Source organism: Lolium rigidum, chromosome 4 (assembly GCF_022539505.1).
Source record: "Lolium rigidum isolate FL_2022 chromosome 4, APGP_CSIRO_Lrig_0.1, whole genome shotgun sequence".
Lineage (NCBI taxonomy): Eukaryota > Viridiplantae > Streptophyta > Magnoliopsida > Poales > Poaceae > Lolium > Lolium rigidum.
This window is the reverse complement of record NC_061511.1, coordinates 209,485,975-209,496,248: the sequence shown is the minus strand read 5'-3', so window position 1 is coordinate 209,496,248 and position 10,274 is coordinate 209,485,975. Positions and strand designations below refer to the sequence as shown.

General features: G+C 43.9%; 1 protein-coding gene across 1 annotated transcript; it reads right to left on the bottom strand.

The window, feature by feature from the left end:
* Positions 1–802: 802 nt before the first annotated feature.
* On the bottom strand, positions 803–8,655 carry LOC124706949 (lysine-specific demethylase JMJ703-like). Its single transcript, XM_047238612.1, is given in 13 exon segments — positions 803–1,140; positions 1,143–1,269; positions 2,088–2,285; positions 2,360–2,463; positions 2,666–4,340; positions 4,423–4,791; positions 5,298–5,459; positions 5,582–5,806; positions 6,072–6,542; positions 6,638–6,715; positions 6,803–6,883; positions 6,985–7,328; positions 8,396–8,655. Coding segments are annotated over 12 exon segments (3,966 nt in total). The 5' UTR covers positions 7,327–7,328; positions 8,396–8,655; the 3' UTR covers positions 803–1,006.
* Positions 8,656–10,274: the final 1,619 nt, after the last annotated feature.

The following is a 10,274-nucleotide window of genomic DNA, read 5'->3' as shown; positions in this document are numbered from 1 at the left end:
GCTGTGCCGCTATCTGCAAGATAACAATGGAATAGCTTATAAGATATAACAATTCAAATCTTCATAATTCTGAGAAAAGTTGGAGCAACATAGAGGACAGTGATATCAGAAACCCCAAGACAAATTAAACATTTAAGCTAATAAGGAGGCCAAGTGTATTGTTATCTGTCAATACCCAGAGATATGATTCTTCCAGGTATCCCCTGAACAAGACATCAGAAAGACATTATTAACCACAGTACAGTGGACACCATTTGTGCAACAAAATACAAAAATGAATTTCAAAGATAGTGAAACATATTGTTACTCCAGAAAGATGAGTCAGCGAAGTTAACCTTAGCAATTTGGCGACATAATTAAGTGCCCAGCAGAGCAAATGTAGTGCAGCAACTATTACAAAAGGAAACCAGATCTTGCAATAAATATACTCCCTCTGTCCCAAATTAGATGTCCCAGATTTGTCTAGATTCAAATGTATTTATACACTAAAACACGCCTAGATACATGCATATCTAGACAACTCTGCACAAGTAATTCGGGACAGAGGGACTATAAAAGCAACAGACCACTGAGATCAGAATCATGAACTTGCAAGAGAAAAGCTGCAGGAGATCCGAATCATTAAGGGGACATTAAGTGGATAAATCCAAAGTTTCCAGGTAGACTGCGACCAACACTTCACTGTTTACAGGTTTGTTCCATTCTTTTGGTTTCTTTGATAAGAAAAGAAAATCTGACTAATGTCATGCGGAAAAATCCATGAAAAAAGATGAATGGGTAGGTAACAGAACAAAAATGTCAATAGAAAGAATTGTCATGTCATTTCGACTTTGAGAAGATGTCTGGTACAGAATGATCTTATACATAAGGAGAAGGCAGAGAGACATTCCATGCCAAGTTGTCCACAAGGATCAACATGCTCATACGAGAAAAGAAGAAAATCGCTCTGCCTTCTAGAAAAAATCACGCCATCTACGATACAACAGACGGTTAATATTTACTCTTGTCAGCGCCATTGCTTCGCAATCTCCTCATCAAGCATATGGGTGGCCTGCTGCCTGGATCGCTCATCCAGATTGGTATTGCTTGCCAGTAAACCTCGCAGGGCTCTTAGTTCGTCAGGTCTAGCTCTCTGGAAGAGCCCCTCAGGGCAATATTCGCTGGACCCTGAGGCAGGGTATGCTGAAACTCTCGATTATCCATGACAACATGGGGCCTGGATCTCCAGTACTCTGTACAGATGCGATCTCTATCTTGTACCTCGATTGCCTGTGAAGGATTAGAAAATCAGTTTACTGCACAAATCCAAGTGTATGGCTCCAACAAATTAACATAACAAAAAAATGTAGGTTTGAATTCCAGCGGAACCACTAAGTGGAAATCATCCATGCAATTAAGGAATCAAAAAAAACTTAGCACCTGAATTGGATTTATAATTTTCACCATTAACTGCAAACGTTAGGATAATAGAAGAGCATTGCAATATTGCCTACATAGTTTGTTCAGAAATTAGTGTTTCTAGAACAGTACTAGTTTATTAATAATAAATAACAGTTTAGAAGATTATTATGTACAAAGAGTCAGGGATTAGTAAGTACAAGGTGAAACCCCAAAGAAAAATACTACTCCCTCCGATCCTAAATAAATGTCCAACTGCTAATGTAATTACATTTTGTAATTAAACCCTTTCAAAAGTCAGCATTGATGACATGTCCTGGAATGGACCATGCATGCGCGCGCAGTCTCAATGCATGCGTGGACATGGTCAGCTAAGCCTTTTTTTCCACTCGCTCTAGCATGATCAGAATGGAGTGCGGGTTAAGGAAATAGTAAATCTGAGGGGTTTTTTGCAAAACAGTTCATTAGACAGTTTTTTAGGATCGGAGGGAGTACTAAAAGTATTAGGCTAGAGAATCTGTCAAGCTATCTGGGGAGTGTTGGCATCATCCCTAAATATATGTGAATGCAAGAGCAATTCTTTCTCAAAACCAGTCTTTTGGCACGGGAAGCTGGAGGTGGCATTTCCAACAGAAAAAGGGGGATTGTTCAGAAATTAGTCAAGTGAATGCCAAGCACCAATGTCTCACCTGGACTACTGTTGGTGATAAAAGCCCAAACATTTCAAGACCATCGATTGATCCTGGAGGCTGCAGAGTAGGAAGGTTGGGCCTTCCCATACTGAGTTGCCTTCGTATTTCCATGTTCAGCCTCTCTCTGACCATGTTCCAGCACTTGGTAGGAGTCACATTGATGAAAACTTCACCTGGGCAGTTCTCTACAGTAACCTGAAATGCATCAAGTAATAAGATATCCAGATGCTGAAGAAGTGGTACATAGCAGGGACAAAACTGGAAATTACCATAAACAAAGGTCCCTGCAACCCAGCGTCTAATATTTCAGAAACATAGTATGCCATTTGCATTGGATCCACAATGCTGAAGTATTTTACTCTGCTCCTAAATCCTACATTAACAGAAAGATGGAACGTTAACAATAAGCAGCGAAACAAAGATTGTCTACGAAATCATAGACAAAGAAACAATCTGGCTAATCCGTAACATTAATGAGTAGAGGCAGTAATATTCAAGGATGTATGATAACAAAAATTGTCCAGCATCCACCAAAACCAAAGGATGTATCAACAATTAGCCTAGAAAAAACAAACCTTTGGGAAAGATTGCTTGGCTTGAAGACCACATCCTCCCTGATAACACAATACCAATTTCCAGAGGTTCAACAGAGCATTTGAATCGATGGACGACATTTGCTATGCGAGGACCCCTTTGTGCACCTCCATTCCTGCTGTGCATTTCCAGGGCAGGTTGTGCTAAGGTAGATGGATGCCCCCGAGCTCTAACCTCTACAGAAGATTGAGATTCAGGTATTCTTTGAAGCCATACATTATTTGGTTGCTGATTGCCTGAACTTAAATTTCCATGATGGGCACTGGCTGAAGTAAAACTCCCATGCGGAGTTTGTTGCTCATTGCCTGAAGTTATATTTCCATGATGGGCACTGGCTGAAGTAAAACTCCCATGCGGAGTTTGTTGCTGATTGCCTGAAGTTATATTTCCATGATAGGCACTGGCTGAAGTAAAACTCCCATGCGGAGTTTGTTGCTGATTGCCTGAAGTAAAATTTCCATGATGGGCACTGCCTGAAGTAAAACTCCCGTGCTGAGTTTGTTGCTGATAGCCTGAAGTTAAATTTCCATGATGGGCACTGGCTGAAGTAAAACCCCTGTGCGGAGGTTGTTGCTGATTGCCTGAAATTAAATTTCCATGATGGGCACTGGCTGAAGTAAAATTCCCGCGCGGAGTTTTAGCAACAGAAGGATGTATGAGTGTCTTCGAAGCAGACACACTGCCTGATGCTTCCTGTGACACACTTTGTGCCCTTGAAACAGTTTGGTCAAACTGCTGACTCGGCACAGCACAGGCCTGGCTGCTGCCTTTCTCAAACGTTACCGAAGCATTGGTCTCTGGTGTTATAAGTGTGTGGTCCTTATCCAAGTGACTGAGAGTTGCATTAGAATCGGACGCAATCAACCTATGAGAAGTATTTGAGCTTTCTAAACTGGGCTTGATGTTGGTTCCGTCATGAATCATAGTTGGTGACCTGTTACAATGCTCAGCAAGTGATGGTCTACAGTCTCCAGTTTGAAAAGAAGATTCTCTGCTCCCTTTCAATGATTGGCTTATCTGGTCTCCAAGCCCTCCATTACATTGCAATCTACTGGTGTCATTGTTTATTGGACAGGATAACTCATTCTTGACGCATGGCTCCTTTGATGGTGAAACATTTCCCAATTTCATCTGCTGGACAGGAGGTGAGGCATTATTAGTCTCTGGACTAGCTAAGCTCAGCATCTTATTTCCTTTATCTTTCTGTTCATCGCAAACAACGGAAGGTACCAAGGATACTGTTGACGCCTGTGACATGTAGGACCTTCTGGGTCCATCAGTTGATCTGCGAACAGTTTTGGAATCATTGACCTTTTCTCTTTTGCATGAGCTCAAACTTAAGCCAAGATCAGAGACACCCCATCTGTGAACAGCACTCAACTTGCCCCCCAAAGCATCAGCTAAGATGCTGAGCTCATTGACATCATAGCGGAATAGGAAGAATCTTTTGTCCCACTCACATGAGCAAAGTTTCTTTGCATGTAAAAGGCAAACATACTTCTCTGGGCAGCATGGACAGCCTGAAGCAGAAAGATGCAAATCATAGTAGCAAAAAGCACACTCCCTATCAGTGGAATCAAACTCGGCATCCATTTTCCTAGATTGAGATGGGGAACATAGATTTTGCCTTTGCGTCAACTCCGTCTCAATTCGTGCCTAGGAAAAGAAGTTGCAAAGCTATAAGATTTCATTGAGTTCAAATAAATTAGTACAAATTTTGATTGTCACTGCCGTTTACCTTAAGTGATTTGCATATAGTGCTATCAGGTCCACATACACCTTTCCATCTCAAATTATCAGCAGTATTCCTCTTGAGAAATAGGATATCCCACTGAGCTCTGATTGCTTCTCTTGCAGCCCCCAACAACAACTTATCATGGGAAACAGTTATCTTCCGAGCTTGCTCGCGGTAAAGCTCTACAGCATTCTGTCCAACTGGCAACCAATCAATAGGTGCGACATTAACAGCTTCTGCACAATTGAAGCCACAATTGAAACCAGCATGGTATGCTCGCGGGAATGTCAGGACAAATTCGCCTTCACGCTGAACACAGCGGTAGGCTTGTACTCCTTCAGATTTCAGCAATGATGGTGAAAATTGAGTAACCTGCATGAGAGTTGCAATTGTCACTGAAAGGCTACCTTACAAAAAAACAATGGAAATCTAGGCAGAAGAAGGCGCAGAACAGACTTTTAAGCAGAGGGCTCAAACTTAGGCTGGCTAGCCCACCATCTCTGGTTCTACCCTAAGCCCATGGGTGACTTCTGAAAATAAAACTAACTTATAAATGTACTTCACGCATATTAACAAGAGAGAAATAACTAGCGGAAAGCTGGAAACATCACACAGAATATCTGACAGACACACCATCATGTTGTATAGTGAAATATACTCAACCATCAATATTCATGGATATGTGATAGTTTCAGATTATTCAAACAAACCATTTCTTTACTACATGCATGTTCCGTTAATGTGTTGGCGTGTTTTACAGAAGGGACAGACAGATAGTTGGAAAATCCAAAGAAGCATGTCAGTTAGACACAAGACCTTCTTGTACAGCACAGAATATATATTTAACTAATAATTGCCAGTCAAGAGAAAACACTCACCAGGTTGTGAAGCAAATCAGGTTGCTCCTCAAACAAGTCAGGTAGATGTTTCCTCATTGCAGACTCCAGATTCACAGCATCCTTTCCTGGAACTCCATACCACATCTTTGGTGCACCCCAATGCAAGTAGTTCAGCGAGTATAAATGATGGTCTTCTACATGCTGAAAGATTAAAAGGTCTCAGGATACGATCATATCAAACAGCATACTCTAAACAACAAGCACAACTACAACACCCATCGTCGTGGGTTCGTGATAAGCAAGCAACATCACAAGCTTCTTACCCAGCAGAATGATGAAAAGCACATGCCAACATACACCCAGGGCACAAGAACACCAGAAATATCACCACCCTCAAAAGAAAGAACTGAGCCTTGTAGTCTAGGCAAGTTGTTTAGATTCCAACCAGATTGTGCATACTTATCCTCAGTATCAGATTTTGCCTCAGGAGGTAACTTTGGAAAGCCACTGCCAAAAGTTCCTGTCTCCAAATCAGCGCCATAGATCACCTACACAATAATACACTTCCAATAAGTCAAGAAGCAAAATGCAAGGTGAAAAGCTGTTAGAACATTGATATGCAAGGGATATGACTATGTAAGAGTACATGCAATGATGCAAACCATGATTGCATACAGCTCCACACTGCACCGTACAACTTAAGTAGGAACTCTCAATAGCCATAATACATGCCACAGATATCACAAACTTATGATTTACAGCATGCACATCTTCTATGGACATACGTGTTCTTAGCTAAACCATGTTCAATACCTCTATCTCTTCTGTAGGACTCTCAACTATACGCCAATACTCTCCTTCAATATCTTCCACTGATGGTGCTAAATTCGTCGATGCATCTTTCCTAAAGTACTGCACGCTGAAGTAATCTGCATACTTCTGAAATTTCTGCAATGTGAGCTCTGGTCCAGGTTCAAATCCAAATCTCTCTGGGTTTTGTTGCACCCCCATCTGACTGTGATTAAGATTACTGTTTTCTTCTGGCTCTGAAAGCTTTCTCCGCTTCTTCATCATTCCACCTCTTCTGCTCTTTTTGGATGAAGTGCGGTTTTGAAGCTTGTCAACCTTTTGTACCCGTGTAGAAAATTTTGAGTTTTCCCATGTACTCTTCTCTTTAAGAAGGCACGGCGGTTTCCATGAAGATGGTGGAACAATACGGCAAATCCCATATGGTTCTGCTGTTGGTCGTATACTCTCAATATATTTTAGAGTGTCTTTAAATTCCTGATTCACGAGAGAATATATCATAAGATTGGCGCATTCATTAAAGCAATGGTACTAGATAAAACGTGATACATCAGTTAGCAAACCAAAGATACCTCCTCAGTAGGATGGTAGACAGGAGCCTCGTCAAGAACAGGCCTCCGTGCACCAGCTGGATTCCAATTTGCAATAACCTGCATGTGGTGTGATAACACATGAGACAACAAGGCAACAGCTTCACGGAAGTAGGAAACACAGGAATTCGGCAGACAAATATGAACCTTTTGACAGTCACTGCATCCCGCACATCCACGAATAACTCCTTTGGGTAATTGCTGTCGGCGTCTCGCTGAACTTACAGCCTGCCAAAAGAAGATTTTAATATTATGGAAAGCATTAAAATCATAGTAAGCTTCAGTTGATTAGGGCATAAAGAATGAATTAAAACATTGGCAGGTGCAACCTTTTCTGCTACTTCAACATCGGAATCGTCATCAGAGATAACGTCAAAGCGGCTGTAGTCTACCGGAGGTCTGTTACGCAGCGACTGCCTGCACGTATAGCTCCCTGAAGTACTACAGTGTGTGTCATTCCGACTCTGAGCTGAATGGGGCTGAGACTCCAAGGATTCGACATGTTCCTTCACGCTCTGTAATACTTGAACAGGGATAGGATGAGAATCAGCAGGTCTGGCATCCTTTTGGATCCCTTGGAAGGCAAGGGCAGCAAGCGGCCCAAACCCAGGTGGGATAGAGGGCTCAGAATCGTCGCTGAGCGTGGCAGTTATGCACTCCGTTCCCATCATCACTGCATCAGAAGAAGCACACTTTGATCAGGGCATGTGTTATCTCAGAGGGAATAGAAAAAAAGTGAGCTGACCATACAAAAAATGCCCATCATTAGCAAACCCAGGCAACCACCATACAGGAACTACAGCTTTTGAACTAAATCAGGATAGAATACATTTATGTCGTGTCATCTATGAAACACATCGGTTAAGTTTAAGCATCAAACAGGACATCCTCGTTGCAGCGGGCTACAAACAGCACTACGGAAGGACGTTAAAAGCAGCAATTGTTTGTCAACACCAAACAATTGCTGCAACACACACCCAACCTAGATCCAGGTAACACGGTAACAATTAGGCTAAATTTATGGCGCTACTACCGACTAGTTCGCCGCCGCGTATATGCATTAATTGGAATCAATAGCTTCTATGTAAAGCTACCTCCAGAAAACAAACGGAAAAAAGCAAGTGAATCAATGAGGGGATCTACCCCTGCACACCAAGCAAGCAAAGGCAGAAGATGAGAAACCCTGGAATCAGGCCTAGGGTTTGTGCAGAAAGAGGCCAGATGAACATGTGGCAGGTGCTAGTCACCTACCGGAATTGATCCGTTCAGATCGATCTGGATCGGAGCTCGAACCCGGCCTACCTGGTTGCTTCAGAGAGTCTAAGCCGCGTGCAGGGCCGGCGGCCGGCGCGGGGGGCCGGCGGCCGGCGGAAGTGGGGCGAGGTGGCGTGGCCCGGGGGTGTAGATGGATGAGGTGAGGTCGGTGGTTGGCAGGTCAGGGAGACGGCTCTCTTACCTCGTTTTCTCTAGATAGGAAAAAAAAAATGTGGCTATTTACACCATGAACAGCTCACAGACCCGATCGAACTCGGAGGAAATTTCCATGGCGGTTCTTGCAGCAAATCTGCATCAATACACAGCTCTACGCTCAGATCTGATGATCAACTAGAAACAATTTGCATCCATCCATCTAATTAATCCAAGGGGATAAAAGGGGGGCAGCAAAAGGGAAGATCCCCAATCCATCCGAGGTGATGAACAGGGGGAAAGCATGAGCAGCAGCAGGGTGAGGGGATTTACCAGCTCCGTTCAAGCGTCGTTCGTGTCAGGTATCATCGTCGTCGTCAGGCCATGAGATGACGATGGTTTCTTAGGTTTTTTGCCCAGATCGACGATGCCCAGTTCAAGAAGAAGCAGGACAGGAGGATTTGCAAATCAAATTACCAGTAGTTGTTAGTTTTGTTCTTTCTCCGTGTTTCCACGGCCAGAAAACCCAATCTCAACACCAACTCCTTTTTGCTTGCCTTGCCTTGCCTTGCCTGTTGCTTATGGCAGCCAGCAACACACATGCACAGCACTGAGGATGAGGGGAAGGGGGTTATTATTGTTCTCTTCTCACACATCCATCCACCCATGGCCCACATGGCAGAGAGATGGGATGAGATAAGCAAAACCACTAGCTAGAGATGGTAACATGGAGATGGGGGTGGTTAGGGCATCTCTAGCCGGTCGACCCATTCACTATGTTTTGGTTAATTTAAATTGACCCGTGGATAGATTGGTGGTGGCTGTCCGGCCTGCTGGGCTAGCACGCGCAGCGGCGCGATCCATTCGGCCCGGGTTGGCCATTATTTTGACCGCTCAGCGTAGTCGAACAATTTTGAATGAAGTTTAAAAAGCGCGCGAAAATTCGATAGAAATTTATTTCATTCAGACATACTTTACATCGAAAGAAATCTGAACCTAAACCCTAGTTCCTAGTGTCGTCGTCTTCTTCTTTGTTGTCGGAGACGAGGTAGACGAACGGTGGAGGAGCCTATAACTGCTACGCCCAAACAAGGACATTCGGTGGCGTGGCGCTTACCGTGGTGGTGGTGCGTAGTGCGGTGGAGGTGGCACCATTTGGCCACCCCACGCGGCATGTGGTGGTGGCGGTGGCAGAGAGGCGTTGTGCTCCGCCACCATGATGGGCAGCTGGATGGCCTTCTCCAGGCCTTGCCAGGTTCACTTGTCGTCACCCTCTGCCTTGGACAACTCTAAGGCGACAGTCGTGGCCGCATCTTCGTTGTAGTCCTTGGGACCGATGGCCTCCAGCTTCACAGTGGCAGGAGGCGTCACGTCCTACATGTCCTCGTCCTCATCTTCGTCCTCGTCCTCGCTGGTGGTGACTGCCTCGCCGGGCTGGAAAATCCCGCACAATGCGGACCCACCGCCATGCCTCGTGCTCCCACACGAGGAAAGCGCGCTAGTAGGCGGCCTCGTGCCGCATCGCCAACGCAAGCCACGGGATGCGGCCGCGTATCTCCGCGGGTAGTGCCCACTTGTCCATTGGCGGAGGCGACACAAGGATCCCCTTGTTTAGATGCCACCCGTGGTGGCGATAGGGGTCATCATGCGTCCTTCAACCACTTTTCATGCTTAGCAAATGTTGTAATGATGGTGTTGGGCCTTTGGGGTCAACCTAGCGGCTTCTATGAGGAAGGCGGCGCAAATGAGGCTCGAGAAAAAACCTATTTTTGTGTCGCAAATGTAACTTTAATTTTAAAATGTCAATTCAAGTACTCCTGTTGTATCGGTTTAACAGGCGCACACGAGTTTTAAGGCAAAGTTTGACCACTAATTTAGTCAATAAAATAAAATTATGTGTCTACGAAATCTATATCATTAGATTCGTACTCAAATAAGGTTTCCAACGATATAATTTTTATAACATATATTTTATATTTTATTGATCAAAATAATGATCAAAGCATATTTTCAAATTACGTGCGTGCCTATTAAACCGGCCGGAGGAAGTAGTAGAAACAATAAATTTTAACTGTAACTGCAAAGAAAAGACAAGCAAATCAAATGCCACTTCTATTTTTCGGTGGGATCGATCGAAGCAGAACATCCTTGTCCATTCTTTCGGTTGAGTAGTTACTAAACCCACTCGCGTACACATTAACTGTCCAGTTAA